Consider the following 24,453-nt stretch of genomic DNA (forward strand, 5'->3'; position numbering starts at 1 on the left):
CATAGATCAGAAGCGATTTGAAAAGGAACCTATGGTAGTGGCTGCCCTGAGAGAGTCTAGCTCCAGATTACCCAGATTCAGACCCCAGCTCTGGCGCTTGCTGGTTTTAAAACCCTGGACAATTTAATCAGTTTGTGCCTCCATTTCCTCAGCTGTGAAGTGGTTATGGTCATGTTATGTCCTTTATAGGCTTGTTAGGAGACTTCAAATAGAAAATTGCCGCAAAGTGCTTAGAACAAAGCTATTTTTGTTACTTTCTCCAGGAAAACTTCACTTGTTGACAGAACTAACCCCCCTCTCCCCAATCCTCCAGTTTGTCCTTTCCTTTGTACACCCTAACATTTCGTTCTTCACTACAACCAAGATGTCCCAATGGGATTCGGAGTTAGACTGCCCGGGTTCAAATCTAGCTTTTGCCACTCGAATTCACACGTTGTCTTGCGCCGGCCACATCATCTCCCCTTGCTTCAGTTTCCTCAACCAAAAAATGGAGGGCCAAGCACGTAGTAAGAAGTCTGTGAATCTCCCTCTCGTTATCCTTGAATTGCGGGGGGAGGGTGTCCAGTCTGCGCCCTCCCGTGCGTCAGGGACTGAGTGGAGTCAAACTCCGCTCCCGTTTTCTACGCGCTTGTTGAATGAAGGAATCTGGGAACCTAGTACCGGGCACCCTACTGCTATCCCAAGGGAAACTACAAGCATTTTTGGCAGAGAACATGAACGCTAAATTTGGAAACTTCTGGGGAGTCACGTGCCCTCAGTCGCACACAGCGAGAAGCGTCCAGGGATGCGAGACGGCTGAGCGGCAAGAGACCCCGCGACGCCCGCTCCCCGACCGCCATCTTCCAGCTCAGGTAACCTCACAACGAGAACCTGCCCGGGGCTAGGCCGATTCCGCCCGGTGACCCACGTCACGGCACCACGAAGGCCATCCGGCCCAAAACGCATGCGCGACGAGCGGCGCACCCACCCACGCGGCCCGGGCCCACTGCGCCGGCGCGAGCGCGGCGCACGCTCCGAGGCGGCCGGAGCCCACTGCGCCGGCGCGCGGAGCGGTGCATTTTGGGACATGTAGTTTCCCCGCGGCATTGTGGGAGTCGTGGTTCGTATGCCGGCGGCGAGCTGAATCCTCCGTGGCCTGGAGTTGTAAGTTGATGGCGTCCGTGTCTGCCGAATCCTGACCCGAGACCCGGCAGCTCTTTGGGGGCGCTGTGGAGTTCGGCGACCCGCCCAGCTTTTGCACTTTCTCTGCAGGACGCTCTCCAGCGGGCCCCCGGGGACCGCGGGGTTGACAGCGGTCATGTCCCCCCACCCCCGCAGAGCGTCCTGCCTGGCTAGGTTGTCCAGGCGCCGCGAAATCGGCGGATCCGGCGCCGGGGGCGGCGTGTTGAGGCTGGCACGCAGGCCGAGGCGGGGGGGACCCAGAGATTTGGGGGCGAGCGAATGCCCTGGAATGTTCTGTAGAATGGGGGGGGAGGGGAGCAGTGGTCGCCCTTGGTCCTCATCCTCTGGTCTGAGCGGGGCAGGCGTTGCCCCCAGGTATCGCGGCTGTAGCGGACCCTGGCCCGGCCCTCCGGCTACGGAGGAGCCGAGGCTCAGCCCGTCGCCCTGGGAACCCCGGCCGACCCGGGCGTGGGGCTCAGAGGTCGACCAAGTGATACCCAAGGTTCAAGTGGAACCCTCTCCTCCCCGCACCTACCTCTACTTCAGATGACTGGGTGAAGGGTTGGGGTGAAAACGGTAGAGACGGGGAATGAGAACGGCTTCGGACAATTCAAACTAAGGACACAGCCTAATGAGTGGCTGGAATGAGACACCCAGAGACAGACCGACCCTTGGGTGTGTTAGGTGTGCCAAGAAGAAAATTGTGGACTACACATTGTCCATATTGCTGTAATTGGCCTAATCAAAATAAGCCACTGGCTCTTCTATTTTTTAGGAGGAATCTGGCAAAGGAGAAATCAGGATATTTTTGCAGTGAAGGAAAGAGAACTATTTCTTCCTAAGCCATTATTATTTTGGGGTTTTAAGCTAAGACGGTGGATAGTTCCAGGGGAAGCTTAAAACTTCCTGCACTTCACAGATTTTATGCCTCTCAAAATTGTCCCCGTCTTGTTGGCTTTTGCAGTTCAGCCCTCAGATGCCAGCTGCCTCCTGGTTCTAATATTGCATCAGGTGTACATATGGCAGCAGAGCAAATAGCCTGATGATATTTTTAGCTTTCTCAGTTGTTCTCATTTGCTGAAGTCCTGCAGGGTGCTACAAAATTAGCTGAGTTGGAGCCTGTAATTTAAGGGAGATGGAGAAAAGTTATCATTTGGAGGCAGTGGGTGGGGATGAGTTTGATTGATTTGCCCTCTCATCTCCCGCCCTCAATGCACTCCTTCCACTGCTTTGCAGATGGACTTTAAATATGACTCTTTCCTAAAGAGATTGAATTGTATCACTCTAGATATGATGTTGAGGCAGCTGCCAGTATATTTTTAGTCAGATTCTGTGATATCAAAGAGAGTGGTGACTTAGGCATTTCAGTGTTGCAGCGTTGTTCTTTGGATTCTGGTTTTTAAAATGATAACACTTTGGTTTAGAGAGGCTAATGGCTTGCCCCAGGTCACATGCCTTGCTATTGGTGCCACCAAGAATAGAGTCCAGATCTCCAGTTCTCCTGCTTGCCCAGTGGTGGTTCTTTATACCAGACCCTGCTATCTCACTTTGCCCTGGATGCCACTTGCTTATGTTCTGCAGCTTGACATGTCCATTAGTGGAAAGAGGTATTTATCGTAACAGTTATGGTTGATAATTTGTTCAGTGCTTTTCATGTGCTGAACATGGCGCTTAGATGATTCAATCTTTGAAGGAGAATTTACAGACAAGGGAGCTGAGGCTTAGACAGGTCCAGTGACTCGTACAAGGTCACACCGCTAGTAAACATGGTACATGTTTACCAGAGGGCCAGACCACCGGGCATTCTTTTTATTTCCCCCGTAACCTTTTTGAACCTATTCGTGGTCCTTGACCTTGGGAATTAATATCTTACCAAGTTCAATTCACTGAGTATGTAATTTGGGCTCAGAAAATGTGTGGGGAACAGCCAAACCTGTCTACTTATATCTGCAGGCAACTCAATAAAAGCAGGAGTTGTAAAAATAAAATTTGCACAGCCTTAAACATTTTAATTTACAACATGGCTGATTCCTGAGATGATTAGAGATTATTCAAAGTGAAAATTCCAGCAACGGGTTATAACCTGGTAGGAACATATTTCTCCAGTGCAGGGCAGAATCTGCTGCTACTTAAAGACAAATAGGCCATATATACGTGAAGGTAATAAGCACCTTCAACCATGGTCATCGCATTTAAACAGATTTATGGTGTAAATTCCTGTTGGTAGCTTATCTGACTTTGAAAAAGTCACGGGGAAAACTTGGCTATCTTGTGCCAACTGCCAGCTTGTTTTCAAGATACTATGACCTTGAGTAAATGAGGTCTGAACTTTTTCTATTTACATGTTTTTGTAAGTGAAAGTTTTAAAAACCATCTTCCCTGAAGTTCATCTCATTAGCCCCATTCTAAAGGCCTGTGAAATTTTCTGCTTTCTTGATTCTAATTGTAAGTACATTTAAAGAGAAGCATCCCCATGATTTTTTTACTGCAAAGCTCTCTGTCTGCATTAGGATAAGACTCTGGGGCCGCACTGGATGAGTTCGAATCTCAGTCCCCACCGTGACTCTGGACGTGTCACAGAAACTTTGTTTCCTCATCTCCAAAGTGTAGACGGTAAACTGCACCTCCTGGGGCTGGTGTGAAGACGAGCTGAGTTAACGCATGTAGTGCACTTCAGCACAGCCGGGCACAATGAAGCGAAGCTCTGACTATTATGCTCAAGGTCGCCGAACTGCAAAAAAAGTAGGGGCCCCAGAGCCCATCTACTTGACACCCCCATCTTCATTTGCAGATGGGACGAGGCCCCCGGAGGGAAGTCACTTACCAGAGTATGTAGGCTCTTCATCCAGAGCTCAAGTCTTCTGACTCTTGGGGTATGTGTATTCTAAAAATAGTGACGTAGGAGGCCTCAGAGCAAATCCTGTGCTCTAGCCGTGTCCCTGCTTTGTCACTTCCTGCCTCACCTTCCCCTAGGTCTCCCTCATGTTTTAGAGGGAATTCTAGGTTTGAATGGCTTTCTTAGGATATTGTTTTCCCCCATCACTTATTCCCTTCCCTCCAGATACTTAAAAAAACCAAGATTACCTGAATTAACACTCAGACGACCTGAGAAATAAAATGACACTCATCCACAGACCAGCTCTCGTTCAAGGCAGGGGGTGGGTGGAAGAACAGATTCTGGACCTGGGCTCTTGTGTCTACAGATGAATGGAATGGGAGCGTACGTCCCCTCAGGAGCAGTGCCGCCACTTGGCTGTGCTTGGCTGTGCTCCCTTCCCCAGTGAAGTGCAGCCAAGGACATCTTTCTGCCCAGCAAGAGGCAAGGCTGTCTCGACCCTCACCCAGGCCTTCTGCTTTCCAGCAGGCTCTGGTCACCTTGTTGGGGACGCTTACCCTCCTCTCTGCAGAGCTTGCCGTCTTTGTTCATGGGCCTTCTCTCCATCCAAGAGAAGTCTCCCTAAGGTGGTCTGCGCTAGAAAGCCCAAGCTGACCTGCTTCTCTTCCCCACCAGGACAGTGAGACCTGCCGCTCCAGCCCCCTCTCCAACTTGCCTGAGTGGAGTGGCCCCCACTGACCAGGAGGGAGCTCCCAGTTGGCCCAGCATGAACTGGAAGGTAAGAATACCATTAAACACTTATGGCTTGGGGTTTTTCTTTCTCCTGATGGTAAAAATTCAGAATAATAGTTCTGTAGGGATGGGTTGATTAAGAAGAAAGAAAAGAAGGAAAAAAAGTAGATTAAAGCAGGAATCCTAATAATATGTAATATTTTAAATGAAAACAGATAAATGTACATTTATTCGCCAGACTTTTGGAGGAAGGCTAGGCCTTTTCTTTGAGAGGACATCGACTGCCCTCAGATCTGCCTCACTTTTCTTTCAAAAACCATGCCTTTGAAGTGTCACCTATAATTTCACACTTTGGTTTTTGTAAAGTGGATGAGTAAGGATCTGATGAAGCAATCTGCATACAGAATCTCTCCTGATTTTTTTTTTTTTTTTTTTTTTTTGCGGTACGCGGGCCTCTCGCTGTTGTGGCCTCTCCTGTTGCGGAGCACAGGCTCCGGACGCGCAGGCTCAGCGGCCATGGCTCACGGGCCCAGCCGCTCCGCGGCATGTGGGATCTTCCCGAACTGGGGCGCGAACCCGTGTCCCCTGCATCGGCAGGCGGACTCTCAACCACTGCGCCACCAGGGAAGCCCCCTTTCCTGATTTTTATGCTCTTCTTCCCTAATCTTTTACATCTGTGTTGCCAACAGTATCATTTTTTTCCAGTTCAAATTGAGTCTTTCAAAGCGTGCAACTTAGTTTTCATGGAAGCAGACTTTCCTTTACATAGTCATAGTTCATGAGTCTCGTGTTTAAATAAATTATCTATTATAACATCAAGTGCTACTTGAGTAAACTGGCTGCAGAATAAACACAACTGACCCCTGTAAAACCTTAGATGCAGTTGGTGGGAGCAGAAGTTCAAGGGCAAGCAAAGAGTTCCCTGTTAGCCGCGAGCATTCAGAGGGCTGTGGGCATAGTCAGCACGTCTTAGAGAGGGGAGTGTCACGTTACCTCCGGGAAGGAGATGGAGTGGGGTAGGCTGGAGGTTGGCTGAGAGAGCAGTCACGAAAATAGATGCTTTGAGAAGTATCAAATCAAATCAAAATCATGTATCGTCTCACTGTCCAGAGATGGCTACTGTTAACAATTTTCTTCCCGTGCTTTTTCCACATATATGTGTAATGTGTGTATTTTCAAACTTAGCATCTCATTGCATGTATTTTTGCAATGATCATAAGCATTTCCTTGTTCAGAACAGCCACTGGCTTTCATCGCAAGAAGTGGAAGGGTCTGGAAGCAGGATCAGGGAGGCGGGAGAGGACAGACCCCCCTCCTTCCCCAGCTCCATGGGGCTTGGGGGGCCCTGCGGGGGGGCTCTGGGGACTGAGCCTGGTTGAGATTCAGCAGGCGGAGTGAGCATTCTGTGCAGGGCTTGGAGATGCGGGAGCGTTTGTTTCGCCTGTGTTGGGGTTCCAGCGCTGCCAGTAGAAAGGCTGGGAAGGCAAGACAAGGCAGTAAGAGAGTGTGGGGTAGGGGAAGCAGAGAGCAGTGTGGGGTGAGATGTAGGGAAGGCTTTTTAGCCTCTGCAGAGCCTGACGACAGGCGGTAGCTGGTACCAGAGGCCACGTCAGCCAGCGAGGGTCAGACCGTGTGCTTGGTGCTGCGAGGCCGCAGTGTGTAGCACGACCACCTTGAGGACTAGTTAAAATACGGATGTGGCCCCACGCCCAGAGTTTCTGATTGCGTAGGCCTGGGCTTAGCGAGTTCCCAGGCGATTCTGATGTGTACCGGTGAGGCACTACGCAGAGAAAGTTTTCTTTCTAATTGTGGAGTGACGTCGACCCACTTGACCACCCAGGCCCATCCTGCTCGTCACAAAAGGAGTCCTTTCCTGTGTCAGCAGCAAAATCTGCCCGTACCTTCCCAGCTTGGGGCAGACACACAGCTCCAGGGCTGCCAGGGAGCAGCTTCATGTTTAAAGGGGGGCGCCCTTCCATGTAGTGTCAGAAAGGAATGGCCTCTCCTGCCCTGATTGCGGTGAGCCCCCGGTGAATCCTGTGCTTCCCTTTCTAGCTCAGTCGGCCTGTGGCCATCAGCGACAGTCAGCCCTACCTGTGTATTAGTACCTTAGCAACAGAGTGTGTTTAAAAAGTCAGTCATTCTCATGACACAGGTATTGGGATTTTGTTTAAAAAATTGTTATAGATCTAATCCACCCAACTATATTTTACTCATTTACTTCCTTGAAGATTTGCAGGTTTGGGGAGTTAACGTGAGGGGTTTGTTAGAAGGAAGTCAGAGGAGGAGATGGAACACGACTGAAGATTTAGCAAAACCGTCCAAGAGCGTTGCAGGAACAGGGGCCCTGAAACCTTTCGCTTTAGCCCTTGTGGTGTCCTTGACCCCCACTGCCTCTGCCCGGCCCTTTCTTAGTCCCAAAACTTCCACCTCTTGTCACCTTCTCTCCACAGCCTTTAAAAAGAACGTAAATACTGAAACCACTTACCTGGGTCCATTTGTTGATGTGTTTCCATTTCAGTGGGTTTCTAACTTCTGGTTGCAATGATGTACATTCCTGTAACTGCCACAGCTAAGTTTTGGGTTTAGGTCACGGGAACCATGGGCTGTGATGGAGGTTCGGTTATAACAGGACTCCAGAGGCTCATCCATAGAGAACTGAGAGAATTGGAAGAGGCTAACTTTTGCCAGAGTAAGCCAGGGTTCGGTTAGCCTGGAAAGTCCTGGTGGACGTAAAAAGAAGTTTATATCTCCAAACTGGTGATCTTTGCCTCCAGGGAGGTACAATTTAGCAATCTTTTCTTTCTTAGCTGGCTTCTAAACATAGAGCCAGTCCTCATCCCTAAAATGTGAGCCTTCAAGAAAGTAGAAGAGTTAGAGGGTAACTGGGGGGAGGTTGGGGAGATTAGCCATAGGTCTGAGGCAGGAAGGACCTGGACACCAAATCAGGATTCTAAGCTGCTTCTACTCGTCAGGATAAAAGGTTTCACTCTTGTAACCTTTTTAGTCTTTTATACTGTTGCCAGAGTGAGCGTTCTGAAGTGCATAAGTTGTGCTTATTCTTTACCTTAAAATGATTTTGTGGTTGAAAACCATTATCTGGTTACTCAGAGTGTTCTTGGGACATAATTAGTTGATTTCATTAATTCCACTATATTAAAATCAAGAATCAGTGGAAAGACAGCTGGCGTAGGGGCTGGAATGTTCTGTTAGCCCTCCACGTCTGCGAGCCTACTGTTCTCAGCTAAAGGTTTCACTAACTAGTTTCAGATGAGCTTTAGTGAAACCGTTGGAGGGAGGGACCAATGCACTGTCCATCGCAGAGTCTCATTATACTGGTGCTGCATATAGTAAGCGATGTTTGGCATTTAACCTAATCGTTTCATTGGACTGAATCCTACCTAGTCCTCTAGCATTATGATCTCTCAACGAAGGCATACCTTTTCACTTTATTTGGGAAGGAATTTTTAATCACACAGAAAGCTCATAATGATCACTCAGGTCATACTAATCATGTTTACAAAACTGGTATAGTATTTGCCTTGAGATACCTGTGATATACAGAATTTCATAATAAAGCCTGCTGGTGCAAAAAGTGAGTAATTCCAACCCCTAGTTACTCCCCAGCCTTCATTCTAGCCAATGGGTTAAAACTTGCCTCCGACAGGAAATTGTAGGAACAGTAAACAAGTAGCTAAGTTTTAATGTTTTAAGTTTCATTGTGTTTTATTTATATATTTATTTTATCTTCAAATACCAGTGCTCATGAGTAGCTGGAACCAAGAGAAAATCGTAGCATCCTCTAAGGGTGGCGAATTCAGAAGAAGTTTTGGTCCAACCTCCCTTTGCAGGTGAAGCAGCAGAAGCTCAGGAAAGTCGAGTGACGGACCCAGGTCGCACGGTCTGTCAGTGGGTCAGTCAGCGGCACAGCTGGGCTGGGACCGATCGCCTGGCTCCGGCTTCTCGCACCGGACCGAGCTGCTGCGTCAGACGCAGGGGGCCAGGTGGTCGGCAGCGTGCAGGGTCAGGTTGTAAGGGAACAGAGTTATGACATCCGCCGGCCACTGGTGGGCCTCTCTGCGAAGCCAGCAACAAGGGAGTGATGAAGGGCACCTGAAACTAGACTGTCAGTGACCCGGGGACAGGGACCTCATCTGTCCTACATCAGTGAAGCTCTAGCATCTAGTGTAGTGCCTGGTGCGTAACAGGTGCACAGGAAATGTGTGTTGAATGAAGGAACATGAAAGAAACCTTCCTTACCAATTATCGATCATCTAGGATAGTTTCTTTCCTCTTTAAGGTTCTCGAACACGTGCCCCTGCTGCTGTATATCTTGGCAGCGAAAACATTAATTCTCTGCCTGGCATTTGCCGGAGCCAAAGTATACCAAAGGAAAAAATTGGAAGCAAAACAGCAAAAACTGGAAGCTGAAAAGAAGAAGCAGTCAGAGAAGAAGGATAACTAAAGGGAAATCAAAGGTACTGGGACTTTGCAAATGCAGACTGCACAGTGGGTTAGGGCGGGCCAGTCCTTGCATGTGATAGTTCAGAGGATTCTGGATCCCTCGATCTGAAGGCTGTGGGTGAGCGCGGAGCCCCACCTGTCACGGGAGGTAGAACAGCGGTGTATAAGGTGCGGGGTGCAGGTCCTGACCTTCAAGCCCCGTCTGCTCGTGAGCCGCAGGGCACGTGTGATTAGTCCACGCCTCTGCTCTCAGCCTGCACTGGTTCCCTCTCATTGGGAGCAATGGTGCTTAACAGGATTTGGGCCCCAGGACTCTTGAGAATATCATGGCAGTTGTGGACCTTCTCCCTGCAGAAGCTCACATGCTAGAAACACCTAAATTGTACATAAAATTGCAGACGGGGGTGGGGAGGAAGTGGGGTCACAGGTCATTTAAGACCCCTGCCTGTACCTAAGATTAAGAAGCCCTGCTAACCTCAGGATAATGCCTCCTAGGTATGGCATATAAATCCCTTCCCAGTGTATCCTCACCCCGGTCACGTTTGCCCCCTTTGCTGCCTCTCTCTAGGCTCCTGCAGGCCATTCCTTGACCACGATAGACGTTCATGCCCCTTGGCCTTTGCTGGTCGGTCCCCTGGCCAGAGGGCCTTTCCAATGACCGCCTCACTGGGCACAAAGTCTTCCTCATTGTTGTAGCCCAGTGCCTGTCCCAGAGCACAGGGGGTGCCCAGAATGTGTTTGTTGAGTTAAGGCACCAGGAAGTTATTAAACACCCCCTTACAGATCGAACTTAGGACAATTAGCAGTTTCCTAAATTCTGTTGTGCTCATCCAGTTTCATCACTTCTCAGGTTGAGTTCTATGCTTTTCTCTAAAAATTAGAGGATTCAAATATGGTAGCAGGGAATTCTAGGTCAGTGGTTTCCAAACTTGGCTAATGATCAGGATTTGCCTGGGGTGCTTGTTAAAATGCAGATTCCCAGGGTCCAGCCTCAGAGAGATTCCATTCTGCCTGTGGTTGCGTCTGGCATCTGTTCTTCTGAAAACGTTTTAGGTGATTCTTATGCTGTCTTCTCAGCAACAGGTCACTGTAGGAACCACTGGGTTGGTGACCTCCAAAACCTCTGTCCACTCTGAGACAGGCTTCTGTAGACGTGAATTCCCTTACAATACTCGTAGACTTGTTGAGGCTAAAAAGCATCCTTATGAGTGATAATCGTAATAACGTGTTGAATGATTGTTCTGGGCTAGCATTTTGCTGAGCATTTCACATACAGCGATGTTACTGACCACTCCTGACGGCCCCGTGTGGTCCATTCAGATTGAAAAATGGCCCCCACCGTACATGGTGCAGGGCAGAACCAGAACTGAACCCAGGTCGGAAGGTCAACCCCAGTGTGTCACTCCCGGTTGCACGGTGTCCTGGTCCTGAATGCCGAATTCAGGGAGGGAGCTGCGGGAAGCGCTCAGCTCCCGTTCCTCACCCCAGGGGAGGAGACCATCCTCTCACTGGTCCTTAGTGAGCTGGATACGCTGCCAGGCCGAAGAAGTTATTGTTATGAAATCGTGCCTTTTTTTTAAAAAAAAAGATGTTTTATTGACTGAAATTCATGAGTAGGCACTAGAGTGGGGAAAGAGGGAGCACTTCAGAATTGAAACAGGTGAGGGAAGGCAGTTTCCATTGAAACGTTGATGGGATTTCTAATCCATAGAGTCATCATTTTGTGTGTTAACCGCAAAGAGAAAGAAAAGATGAGGCGTGAGGTCATAAACGCTTCCTCCTTCCCACAGACTTCAGTAGAGGCCCGTCAGTGAAGTAGGGATGGATGGCTTGTCCAGCTGAGCCTAGAACTGACCAGGGCGGTCCGTTTCCCCGTCCTAGGCTGGCAGCTTATCAAAGCTTGGCCTGGAGCCTTGTTTTAAACAAAAGGGATTTTTAGACGAAAGGAAATTGTGATGCTAAAACTTCGTTCCTTAATAGATAAGCTTCGGTGGTTTCTGTTTAAGTGTAAATGGCTGAACATAAAGGTTAATGCTGAACAAGTAAAACAATCCCTCTTACTCTGTGAGACATTTCATACTTCTCCCTTTGGTCTTCCTTTCTAGATTTTGTAATTTAAATGTCAGCTTGAGTGGACTCCGGCTGAGATGAAAGATTTAATTATTGAATGGTATGTCAGAAGATAAACTCCCAGCCTATAGTCTAACTTAAAATGATGTGAATTTTTCTGTGCTTTTAAAAGAACCAGTATTTTGTTTACTAAAATAAAATAACTTTGTAAAAAGGGTGTCTCTGGTCTTTGGAATAAGCCAAAGTATGTGTATGTCTCTCTCTCCTTCTCCCTCCCTCCCTCTCCCTCTCTCTCCCTCTCTCTCTCTCTCTCACACACACACACACACACACACACAACCCTCTGTGTAGTGAGAGGAGGGAATTTTGCATTTCCAGCACCTCCTAGCCGTGGGTACCAGATCACAGGTGCACCTCCGCAGACGACGGGGGGCCGTAGCTGTCGCATCAGCCTGCTCTCCCTCACCCACCCCTCCGGCCCTCTAACCTGCTGCCCCAGTGCCTACGCTCCTTTCCTCGTCTTCTCTCCTCCGAGCACTGCGGCTCTTTCTTGTGTTTTCATTGTTGGGGGGAGGGGCTGTTCGCTGCTCCAGGAGCATCGTGCCTCTGCTGACCCGTGAGGTCCTTGCAGGGAGGGGTACGGGTTGAGACCCTCCTGCCCCGGTGGGTACCAAGTCTAGGAGGAATTGCTTGTTTGTGAGGAGGAAAGAGGATCCCAGGCGTGCTTTGTTCTCTCCCCACCAGTTTGCTTGTTCCGATTTGCTGATATGAGATGGAGGGCGGGACGTGCCCAGCAGACTGTAAGATTTGAGAGGAGTGGGGTCCATAAGTCTTTTGACTCAGCCCCTAACCGATTGAGGTCTCTATAAAAAGGCTCCTGTTTTTTCACTTCTCTCAAGATACCACAGAGGATGGGGAATGAGGCAATGGTAACCAAAGCCACAAGTATGGTGGAATGTTTGGTCTCGTTGCAGGCAGCCACGTGGAAAATCTGCACGAGGGCATGTTAGTAGATACTTCCCCTACCTCAGCCCGGCCCCACGCCATCCTGGCCCAGGTTGGCAGAACTTGGAATTTTAAGCATGAGGAATAAAGGGAATTATATTTTTCTTAAGTTTTACTGTGATTGCTGGCTGCTCCTAATCACAATTTAGAAAACAGAGTTTACACAGAATCAAAGTTTTAAATACGGGAGACATTGACTCTACAAGCTACAAATCCCAAAATAGAAGGGGACTTTCCCTCATGCTCGCACCTCAGCCTCCCTGCAGGATGCTGCTCTGGCCTTTGCCTGGGAGCCTCGCTGTGGCCTGGGTCTCGTGCAACAGGAACAGATGACCAGAGCAGAGGTGAGATGCCCTGCGATCTCTGCAGCCTGGCACCCTCGCTTCCCTGAGCTGACCCTGGGCCATGGCCTAGCCTCCTGCCTTTGTCAGGGCGGACTCTGCATCCTGGCGGGTGACCCACCCACCCTGCCCTAGGCTCCTGCGCTAGGGCCTCGGCCTCTGCTTCCTCACCGCTCTGCAGGATGAGGGCATAATGGGCTCCCAGCACACCTGGCATCACACCCACTACCTCTGGGCACCCTTTCCTCGTATGTACTTACACCTGTGTGCCTCATAAATTCAAGGGCAGGGGATGAGAGAGAGATGAGATGAGAGTGGCCTTGGCTTTTCACGGAGACTCTATGCCCACCTAGTAGATGCTCAGGTTTATTTTAAACACAGGTGTGTTTCTAGGCTTTGGGATTTAGAACTCAGTTTTGGAATTGGTGGAACATCTGGCCGTCTTCTTGGAAAATTCTGTAGCAGATCATCTAAGGATAGGAATAAACCATCGACCGCGCCCAGAGGTTTTCTGCGAATGGAGTTTTGGGGTTTAAGTTAACCTTTCTGATACTCTCTTCTTCCACTAGGGGGAGATAATCACTATAGTAAGTCCCCTACATATGAACGAGTTCTGTTCTGAGAGTGCGTTCGAAAGTTCAATTTTGTGTGTACGTCCAACAAAGTTAGCCTAGGTGCCCAACTAACCCAATCGGCTCTATAGTACTGTACTGTAATAGGTTTATAATACTTTTCGCGCAAATAATACATAAAAAACACGAAAACATTTTTAATCATACAGTACAGTACCTTGAAGAGTACAGCAGTACAGTACAACAGCTGGCATCCAGGGGCTGGCATCGAGTGAACAGGCAAGAAGAGCTACTGACTGGAGGAGGGAGAGGAGGTGGGAGACGTTAGAGCTGAACGGTCGTCAGCAACAGGAGACGGAGGGCAAGCTGCAGTTTCAGTCACGCCTGACGTTGATGGCACAGGTTCTGCTTCCTTGCTGGAACCAGATGCATGTTTGCATCTTTGAAAGTTTGAAACTTGAAGGTTTGTATGTAGGGGACTTACTGTAGTTGGAGTTATCGATACTATTCCAACCCTGTGTACATGAAGTCAGTAGATTTGTAGCTTGACTTTAAATAAGTGGTTGGATGCCTGAACACGTGGGTGGATGGAGTGATTGGTAAAGCCCACACCCAGGACCCCATCTGACTGCACCTACCCAGCCTCTCTGGGGACCATAACTGAGAACGATTCCATAAGACCACCGTCCCTGGGCAGCTGAAAGATGTTTCAAAGAACGTAAACTGGAATCTATGTCTTCCACGCACAAGAGAGCCCCAGGATCCCTCACACAGATCATATTTCATCTTGTTAGACGGGTTCCTAACACGTTTTTGGTTTTTGAGCTTACAACATACTAGAATCAGATATGAAGAAAGGCTGTTGGCAGCAGAAATACCTCAGAGCAAGAGAGACGGTCTTTGAGCAGCACACCAGGCCTGAGAACTCATCTGTACGATCGCCAAGCCCACACCAGGAACGCCACCCATCATGACTTGTTCATGATGATGATTCTAGTCATTAAGGAAAGGTGAAACTGTCTTTATATACTTTGCTTAACGAGGCAGAGACGTACATAATATATTTCAGGAACTGAATATTTCAAACAAAAAATCCGGGGTGTTTGAAAAAAGGTCACCTCTTGCCCGTCTGTCTCCAAATTCTCATCTCAGGGAAGCACACCTGCCTGGACGCTGCCTTCCCAGCCTCCTGCAGGGGCCGGGCCTGCGCATGCGCAGTACTGCGACTCAGCTGACTTGAGATCCCCGGCTGTGCTGAGATGCTACAGGTCTCGTCCTTGTCGGAGGGAAGCCACGGGTGATGGGGAGTCTGGAGGGAAAAGAGGATTGAGGCTGGGTTCTTAAATGTGAGTGCACACGAGAGGCTGTTTAAAGTGCAGATTCCTGGGCTGGGCTCCAGACCCACGGCATCAAAAGCCATGCGGGAGAGACCAGGAATCTGTGAACAAATTTGAAAACCCCAAGGGGATGCCGATGAGGTGGTCCTTGAATCTCCTTTGGAGCCTTAAACGATGGGCAGAGGGTGATGAGCCAGAAGCCCGGCTGGGAAGGAACATCTGGAGCCAGTAGGCTGGGGAGCAGGGGAGAGAACGTAGCTGCGAATCCTTGTTTAGCCCTTAACTCTTCCTCCTGCTTTACATCTATTACCCCCAACGTGTGTCACCGTCCCTGTCTCACAATAAGGAAGCCGAGGCACAGAGAGGTTAACCTCTCTGTCTAAGGTTCCCCAGCTGGCAAGAGGCAGAGACAGGATGTGGACCTCGCAGTTCAGCTCTGGGCCTGTACTTTTCACTTCCGTGCAAGGACAGGGCAGGTGGGCAGGCGTTCTTGTTCTTCCAAGTCGTGGGTAATCAAGTCTTCAAGACCACACCATAAGGACAGAGGCCAGGCTGTGGGAAGTGGGGAGGGTTTGAGGAAATAGAAACAGTGCCGTTTGCATCCTAATTTCAAGGGTGTGTGTGTGTGTGTGTGTGTGGTCTGCAAAGTCAGGAAACATTTTTGTCTGAGCAATATGTTAATTACAAATAACTGGTTAGCTTTCAAATAATTGGCTCAATATTTCCCTTGAGTTTCCAGATGTTTTGGACACTCTCTAATATACTGATTGTACTTTTCAAAGATTCACAATTAGCCCCATTGAATTAAATTTGGAGGGACTTCACGGCGAGCTGATTATTTAAAAATTGTCAAAGAAGTTCTCCCAACTTTGCCGCCTGCTGTGCACCTCAAAGGTGGGGACAGAGACATTGGTAGCCTTAGGGGAAGGCAGGGTTGAGGGAAAGGTTTTTCCAGGAGTAAGCTTGAGCATGATCACAGGCTGAAGGAGATGCGAGAGGAAAAGGGAAGGAAACCTGGCCCGGCTGGAGGTGGGTGGCATCTAGGGGCCGGGCACTGAAGGCCCCAGTAAATGCAGGGCGAGGAGATACCCAGGGAAGCTGTGCTGGGTAAAGGCCTCGGTTTCCCCTTTAGCTTGAGGCAAGTCCTTCTGCTCTGAGCGCGGAAGGGATGCTGGGTGCAGTGGGCAGAGCCCGAGGGCCTGGGGTCTGCAGTCCCCTCTCCCCTCTCCCTCCAGGTCAGGGACCTGAGTTGTGGACTATAGCTCCCTTCAGAGACTGCAGGGCCCTGGCTGTCACCAAATCTGCTGTGGGGAGGGTGGCTTTTGCCCCCGTGAGCCTTGCTGGGTGACACCTTTGTAACTGCCTGCGGTCGGGCCTGGAAAACCACGCATGGGTTTTTAACCAGGAGCTGGACTCCTTGGTGGGAAAACTTATGCTTCCCCACCCTAACCTGAAAACCCTAACCCATCGTCCTGCTCAGCACCCTTCAGTGTCTTTCCTTTCCTTCTAGAATAGCCCAAACTCCTTCTCATACAACACGTTGTTTTCCTTTTCCATCCTGTCCCTTCCACACTTGCATTCTTCCTTTCATTCCACTCGCACTGCTCCCTGCCCGCCACATGCACACTTGCATGCACATGCACACACGTGCACTCACATACCCCGTGCCCTGGGAAGTGGGTAGGCTGGGCACACTTGACCTTCTTCCTGGGCTGGCCGTCCCCTTCCCCCTCTACCAACTGTGATGAAGTCCCTGCTCTTCCTCTGGCCTCGGCTCCAGTTTCACCTCTTCCTGCCGCTCTGCCCCTGACTCCCCAGCCAGGCCCTGGACTCTGAGCCCTCACTCCCCACACCTCCAAAATCTCACTGACCGAGAGGTACTCCACACCACCAACCTGACTGCCTCCAGGGCCCGAGCTTACTTTCTTTGGGCCCCTGTCCGGGCCACACGTGACAGACACATAGAAGGTGCTCGAATATTTGGTGAGTGGATGAGTGGTAACACCCAAAGGACGGGAAGCAGGGATTTTCAGCTGGCCACATCACCACCCAGAATAAAGACTACTTTTCCCAGCTTCCCTTGCGACTAAGTCTGGCCAATGAGATTTAAGTGGAAGGTTTAAGTGGAAGATTTAAGTGTGAGACTTCCTGGAAAGCCCCTTAAAAGAAAAGGGATGAGTGCTTCTTCCTCCTTGTCTCCTTCTCTGCTACCTGGAATGATAATGCAATGGCTTTTTCAGCAGCCATTTTGGGCTATGAGGTGACTTTGAGGATGGAACCAAGTCTAGGACAGTAGAGGAAAAAGATAAGACCCTGAGTTCTTTATGATCGTGGATCCATCGTATTAGCCCTGAACTGCCACCTTAGCATTTCTTGTTTTGGTGGGGGATGGGAGGGTACCTTCTATTTTGTTTAAATCTCTGTGGTTAGGTCTCCACTACTCAGAGCCTGACCTAATCCTAACTGACCCATAGAGCCAGCTAGAGAGGGGTGTGAGGACTTCCTGATAGGAAGACGTGGATTCTAGTCCTGACCCTCCTGTCACTACAGGTGGGCATCCCTCCAGGTGAGTCAGTTACCACGCGACTTTGTCTTCATTTGTAAAATGAGCTTAACGATCACTGCCCTGCCTATGTACAGGGTGGGTGTCTAAACTGAATGAGGTCAAGTATATAAAAATGTTCTGTACATGTAAAATGATTACAAATGGAAGGAGTGTGTACCACCTGCGGGGATGGGGGGCCAACTCGGTCCCCTGATTGGCCAGGTGCAGCTCGATCAACTCAGTTGAGCCTGGACCTTCCTTGAGTGGTCAAGGCCTGAGCCAGTGGGCATTCAGCTCCATTTGCCTATTTCCCTCTGGGCTCTTTCCAGGGCAGCGCATTTTCCAATGCCCCACCTCCTCAGGGGGAGCCTGGCCCACAGGAAGGGAGTGGGCATGTGGTTGTTGGTCCTGATGAGGACCAAAGTGGATGAGATGTTCCCTCAGCCAACCTCTCCGAAGGACTCAGTGCCACCGACATCACAAAGGGTCTTCCAGAGGATGTGTCCACACCCACAGGGCTGCTGGACCTTGTCACCCACTGTTTATTTCATACAAGTGCTGCTCCCCAAAAGGTTCCAGGCTGTACTCACCATCCTCACTGTCCACACCACCAGAAGAGACCTCTTATCCTTAATTCCCTAACCTATCTCAGACGGTCTTAAAAGCAATTCCAGAGAAAAGAATTTCCTTTGATCAAAAGACACATCTTAAGATGTGTCTACTCTGATTACAACCCAGTGATAAAAAGCCGCAAGAATTTGCCACAAAGAGTGAAAAGGAAATGAGGTCAGCTACAGTAGATGTAACTGTGGATGCGCTTGCTGGAAGCCCAGCCTGCACTGCAATAACAGGAGCTCCAGTTTATTGAGCACTGAGTCGGGGCTGGTCATGATGTAGCGGCTTGGTGTGTGCTAAGCGTTTAAAGCCCTCAACTCTAGTTTATGAATGAGTTCATTGAGCCTCAGGGAAGTAACTTGTCCAAAGTCTCATAGTTAACAAGCTGGAAACTTCTGATTCTAACGAGATCCATCCGATTCCCAAAACCCCGTGTACTTTCCATTATTTTCTCCTGGAAGTTTCCATGCTTGGCATAAAGCAGCATTTCTTAATTACGAGTACAATGTTATGTAACTCAATTGCACATTACCCGTGGCCCTTTGATCTCTGGTTATACCAATGTTCTCTTTTCCCCTACTTGCTTTCTAATGATTGAACAAGGCCTCGAAGGAATACAGTCCTAACTCGTTTTATTAGATCGTCTTGGTTTTCCAAGAAAAATAGCTCCTGTTGGTCTATCTTGTTCATCTGATAACCCAAGAACCTCCCATTTTTTTTCTCACTGCAAAATAGTGTGTCTTTAAAAAGTACCTGCCTCTAGCTCAATATTGTGCTGAAGCATATTTTGTTGTGTCCAGTTGGAGGCAGTCACTTTGCTAGATGATTGTCTGATGTCAGAGGCAAGCCTTACACCATGTTTCAATAACCAAGCCAAGTGTGGCAGCTGGGCACATGGGCTTAGGATCTGACTGGCCTGAGTGTCTCAGTCTCCTCATCTGTAAAATGGGAAAGTGATAGAACCTACCTGAGAGGTTGTTTTGAGGATGAACTGAGCTGCTCGTTAGTAGAGAGGATGTGTGAATAACAGTTCTTCCTGGGAACTCTGGATTTGAACCTCAGCTCTTCCGCACTGGAGCGGAAGAGTTACGTATCTCTCTGTGCCTCCGTTTACCCTTCTGAGAAATGGAGACAATGGTAGTTCCTACATCGCAGACTGTTGTGAGGATTAAGTGCGTTAAGCGTGTATAGCTGTTAGTGCTTGTCACTACAGAACTCTGGACAGGTGTGAGATAAATGCGATGTAAGGGCAAAACGTACTCACATCCCCAGCCCAGGCTACTGACACTGAAGTCACCAAGGAGGTCTGAGTCCTACTACTTACCCCTAAGGAACATAAATTCTAAAACATACATGAAACAGGTAGTGAAAAAAACCACACAAAAGTACCACATAGTGGACTTCCCAGGCGGTCCAGTGGTTAAGACTCCCCGCTTTCACAGCAGGGGGTGCAGGTTTGATCCCTGGTTGGGGAACTAAGGTCCTGCATGCCGCAAAGCATGGCCAAAATATAAAAATAAAAAATTTTCATAAAATAAATAAAAGGTTTAAAAATAAAAGTACCACACAGTGAGAGCCATTTCATCAGGGGTAACTGCCAGTGGGAAATGCAGTATTTCAGCTGGCAGAAGAAAACCTTCTTTAGAACCTGTGCTCAGCTGAATAACGGTTCCTAAATGTATCCAGGTCTGAATCTCTGGAACCTGTGAATGTTACCCTATATGGAAAAATAATCTTTGCATGTGTGATTAAATTAAGGATTTTGAGATGGTGAGATGATTCTGGATTATCTGGATGGGACCTAAATGCAGTCACACATGTCCTTATACGAGGGAGGCAGAGGGAGATTTGACACAGAAGAGGAGAAAGTAATGTGGCCACAGAAGCAGAAATTGGAGTGATGTGGCCACAAGGCAAGGAAGGCGGGCAGCCACCCAGAAGCCACAAGAGGCCAGGAATGGATTCTCCCTTAGAGCCTGTGGAGGGAGCGTGGCCCTACTGACACCTTGATTTTGGCTTAGCGGAACTGATTTCAGACTTCAGGCCTCCAGGACTGGGGGAGGATAAGTTTTTGTTGGTTTAATACACCAAGTGTGTGGTAGTTGTCACAGAGCCACAAGAAACTCATACTGCACAGTCGGCTGTAAAGTGGGAGGTGCAGCTGAGAGTGTCTGGTTCCCAGTGGTTGGAGGTGGTGAGTGTGATTCATCTGCAGATAAAATGCATAATAATAGGATGCTGCAGAAGTCCACCGCTTAGTTGCTGAAAAGCACTGAACATCTGTTTTCTGACGAAGTGTTTCTAAATAATCCAGGGAGTTTCAGGAAGGAATTAGGGCAGAAGACAAGCAAAGAATCTGATTTTTCTTTGCTTGGCTACCGGGAACCTGGCCTCACCATCTGATATATAGGCAAGTCTGTTGAGAGTTGGTAGCAATTTTCAGACATTGTTTTTGACATACCCCAGAATAATTACTTCTATTATAAAATTACTGCCTGAACATACATAGACAAGTGTGAATTTTGTGATATGTTTAATAGGAGGCAGGGCTTTTTTTTTTAATAAAAGTGAAAAATACCACCACAAATCCTTACAGCCACCATTAGCAGCAGCCCCAGACTTGAGGGTGCTGTTGTACCAGCCACAGGTGGCTCAGCAACCAGGGCCCCGAGATGCAACTGCATGACAGGTTAATGACCTCCTGTTGGGATTCTTGGAGTTGGAATGGGAGACGGATTGAATAAATGGGTTCTGTAGACCCTCCTGTTTACATCACCTGTTCACCCACCAAGTCCAACTTGAACCAATCACTGTCATAGCTTTCCAGGTTCCTTATGGGGACCATCAACTTGCCTGGAGGATCTGGATGGGGTTTCACTTCCTTGGATGTCCCTTGCTCACCCTCTGCCTCCTTGTTTTCAAGCAATGGAAGGGAAACAGCCTGTTCAGCCACCATCTGGACCACATCTGTTGATGGCAAGCCGGCTCCCTGGGGATTATTTTGGTGGACTGAAACCGGTAGGCACACTAGTGAATTTCAATTTTTTTGTGAGCACACTCTTGGTTCTCTTTTTTTCCTCACACAACTTTTAACTCTGTTCATCTCTGCTCACTTCCAAGCTCCTTTGGGCTCGGTTAACTCTCATCCTCTCACTGACATAATAGCCCTCAGAGTGGCCTTAACCAGATGAAAGTCAAGATCACTCATTTACCAACAAGATTTAATGAAACCTTCAGCAAACCATAAGCACTTTGCCAATGCCCTTAGGAAGCAGTCCTCACAGCATCCCTGTGAGGTCATTGTTGGAGTATCTTTGGCTGCAGTGGTCCAGAATCAAACCCAACAGAATTGGTAAAGATCATGCCCACAGCACAGCCCTGCTGTTTGTTAGAGGAATCGCACTTAAGAAAATTTACCAAGATAGTAGTTTTCCCATCTTTGTACTTTGTTAGTTAGTGTTCTCCATTTGCTTGGGTTTATCCTTTCAATCCCGTTGCTAATTAAATCACTGAAGAGTATATACTGGTAGGAATAGACACCATCAGTGGACTGCAAACAAAACTCCTTTCTGTTATTGATGATAAACCATTTCAGAGAAGACCAGGCTGAGTCTAGAGGGTTCAGATAACTGTAAGAGGAAGGCAGAGAGAGTAGTTTATGGCCATAGGACTTGGCCACCTCAGGACAACATGTGATGTTTGTTAAGTTACTGACTGATGGGACATGGGCCTGGGCCTCGGATTCTTTGTCTTCCTTTGGCTTCATCTCATCCTGCCGCCTTCTCTCTTTGACCACAATGGTGCACTGCCCATAGGTCTTCTTTGCCACATCACAGAACTCAGAGAAGAGGCTGTCTACTTGTTTGATGCATAACTCATCCCTTAGGAACATCCGATATTTCCAAGGCATCCATCCTTGACTACCACCGGCGTGCACAATACACCAAGTTGGAGTTGGCATGAAATAGCCATCACTAAAATCTTCCCCTGTTACAAGACTCTCAGGGATATCAGTTTCCCCAAAATATACAGTTGTAAACCCATCATATTGCAGTGTTCTCAGGGTTTTCAAATACTGGAGACATTGCTTCCCCTTCATGCTATTGAATAGATTTCTGATAATAATGTTTCTTAAAAGAGGTTTTGCAAAGTGAGGCATGGTAGCTCTTCAAGTGTTTTTCAAAGCTTGAGTGTCTCCACCTGCAGAGATCTGGCAAGAGTGGGATGATGACCTCATAAAGGGCTTTGTTACCGCTGAGCTGGTCCCATAGATACACTTTAGATTTCGAAGCATCATGAAACACACAGTCAGAACAATTCCCTTCTGGCTTATATGACGTGGGAATGGGAATGGCAAGCCATCCAAGATGTTACTTTGACATTGCAACTGCAGTAGGTCTGGGGAGAGATTGGCAATTGTATTAGTTTGCTAAGGCTGCCGTAACAAAACAGCAGAAATTTATGTTTTCACAGGTCCGGAGGCTAGAAGCCCAAGATCAAGGTGTCAGCAGGTCTGGTTTCACCTGAGACCTTTCTCCTCGGCTTGCAGATGGCCACCGTCCCCCTATGTCCTTATTTGGCCTTTCCTCTGTGTCCCACGTGTCTCTGTCCTATTCTCTCCTTATAAGGACTCCAGTCCTGTGGGATTAAGGGCCACCCATATGACCTCATTTTACCTTAGTCACCTCTTTAGAGACCCCATCTCCAAATATAGTCACATTCTGAGGTCCTGGGGGTCAGGGCTTCAACATGAGATTTGAGGGAGACACAATTCAGCCCCTAAAGCAACCTTTTAACAGTGATGAGCCAAGTTCCTGACTCATTTCCAATTAGGTCATGAGGATGGAGTGTAATATATTTGTTCATTCAACCATTCTGAGCACCTACTATACACCAGGCATTGTGCCAGGCCCCAGGCATACAGTCATGATGTGTCCGGTGAGGCCTAGACACATATATGGTTTATGTCTGTGTACACATGGACTTTGTGCCTGATGCCTGTCCACTTTCACAATCAAGAGTGGTTTTTCCAGGTGGCAGAAAAGGTATGGCAAACAGCGAAAGAAAGTCAGCCTGCATACCTGTCTTTTACTGGGGCTGCCAATTCTTGCGCTAATTCAATACCCCGTCTACAAAGGACTTTAATTTTATATACTCAAGGCAAAATGACAGTTTACTTCAAACTCTAGCAGCCTCTTTAATTTCTTTTGTATTTTCTTGTCTCCTTAAAGATCTTTCATAAATGTGAATAATGGGTTCCCTCAAACGAAGATGTGGACAAACTGATTTATTGGGTCCTTTTCTCTACTGTTGAATGGATGAAGATTTTCTTCCCACAAAGTTTTCTTGGGACTCAAGTTTAGGCAATGCCAGACAGTAAGACTAACCTAGCATAGTAAAGTTAACATGAAGCCTGTGCTCTCCAAGCAACTTTCTCAGAGGCTAGAATCAGTGGGTTTGGGTTGATAATTGTGGCCATTTTCTCTTAGAATTTTTCTTCTGGTGGCAGGAACCATTTTCAGACCAAATTTGATATGGATGCTAAATATGTAGAAGTGTGGCTGCTTGGTTGAAGTGGTAATGGTGGTCCTAGAGCCCGCCCCCCTGTTCAGACACCCCTTTCTGCCTCCTCTCCCACAGGACCCTGTGGCCTGGAGTGATGTGAAAACATATAATACAATGAAGTCAATTCCAAGACAACAATTCTTTGCTTCTCTCTCGTCCAATCTTCAGTTATGTATGGATATGAGAAACATGCTCAGAAGTGTAGAAGAAAATGTATAATGTTACCTTTGTGTAAATATATGTGTGTGTATAAATGATAAAGAATATACATACTTGCTTGCATTTTCAAATATAAACAATAGAAGAATAAACCTAACACTAATTAAAAATGCTTACCTATAGGGGAAGGGATAGAAAAGGAGGGAGGGAAAAAAGGGAGAAATCTTTTCTGAATGTATCTTGTTTTATAGTTTTGACTAGAAAATGTAAACATTTCACATTTAAAAAAAAAACGAGTAAAAAAAGAAAACTAAAACAATGATCTCTAAAATATGCAAGAAAATGGAAACTAATGAACCTCACTGCTTATCATGTCAGAAACCAAAACAAACAAACAAACTCAGTAGCAATGTATACTCCTACCCTCCAGATTATGGTCTCTCAATATTATTTCCTACTGAAGGAATCAGGGGTCCTTTGATTGTAGGTCTGGGGAAGGATATGTGCAAGATGAGCTTGGGACATCTTGTCCAACCTGACAGAAAGGAAGGCAACAAAGACCACAAGCATCCACCCTCACTGGCCCAGGGAGAGGCCAAGCCTGCATCCGGGCAGGACCAAGAAGTAGCCTTCCAGGCAGCAAAGTGGGTGGGGTCTGGACTCAAGCAAAGCATTGCACCATGGGCGGCCAGAGAAACTCAGAGAACCCTTCCCTTCACTCCTTCCCCTGATGCTATGCCTTGTGGCTTTCCCCTTCTTGACTTCAGGTGCTGTTGGGAGATACTAAGGGCTTGGGAGAAAGAACAAAGCTTCACCTGGGTCACGTCCCACTTTGGAGAGTGTGCAGGGTGGCAGAAGGACCACCAGGAGGCAGGAGGTATACGTCTCCTTGATGACTTATAAGGCAACACCTTTTAAGTACCTCCCAGGACTCACCTTGCTTTCCCAGAAGCCTCACACCCCACACCCCTTCCCAGTCACAACCTTCTCCCTTGGCCCTAAGGGTCACCACTTTCTGCTTTTCTAGAAAACACTTCTGTACTTCTTTCTT

At 48.0% G+C, this 24,453-nt stretch overlaps 2 protein-coding genes across 4 annotated transcripts; one reads left to right on the plus strand and one right to left on the minus strand.

The window, feature by feature from the left end:
• The first annotated feature begins 1,077 nt into the window (after positions 1-1,077).
• On the plus strand, positions 1,078-20,590 carry SMIM11 (small integral membrane protein 11). 3 transcript variants are annotated; one of them, XM_082626203.1, is made up of 4 exons: positions 1,078-1,143; positions 4,673-4,775; positions 9,030-9,207; positions 11,299-11,477. In XM_082626203.1, exons 2-3 carry the CDS (start codon positions 4,764-4,766, stop codon positions 9,192-9,194), a joined length of 177 nt encoding a protein of 58 aa, XP_082482329.1. In that variant the 5' UTR covers positions 1,078-1,143; positions 4,673-4,763; the 3' UTR covers positions 9,195-9,207; positions 11,299-11,477. The 3 variants fall into 3 exon arrangements, with proteins under 3 accessions (XP_082482329.1, XP_082482330.1, XP_082482328.1); XM_082626204.1 differs by lacking the exons at positions 1,078-1,143; positions 11,299-11,477 and adding exons at positions 3,959-4,034; positions 13,391-20,590; XM_082626202.1 differs by lacking the exon at positions 1,078-1,143 and adding an exon at positions 3,959-4,034.
• Positions 20,591-20,603: 13 nt separating this feature from the next.
• LOC309807023 (uncharacterized protein C21orf140 homolog) lies at positions 20,604-23,290 on the minus strand. The gene has a single exon (XM_082626201.1). It carries the CDS (start codon positions 21,835-21,837, stop codon positions 21,082-21,084), a length of 756 nt encoding a protein of 251 aa, XP_082482327.1. The 5' UTR covers positions 21,838-23,290; the 3' UTR covers positions 20,604-21,081.
• Positions 23,291-24,453: the final 1,163 nt, after the last annotated feature.

This window comes from Mesoplodon mirus (assembly GCF_964341445.2).
Source record: "Mesoplodon mirus genome assembly, chromosome: 6".
NCBI lineage: Eukaryota > Metazoa > Chordata > Mammalia > Artiodactyla > Ziphiidae > Mesoplodon > Mesoplodon mirus.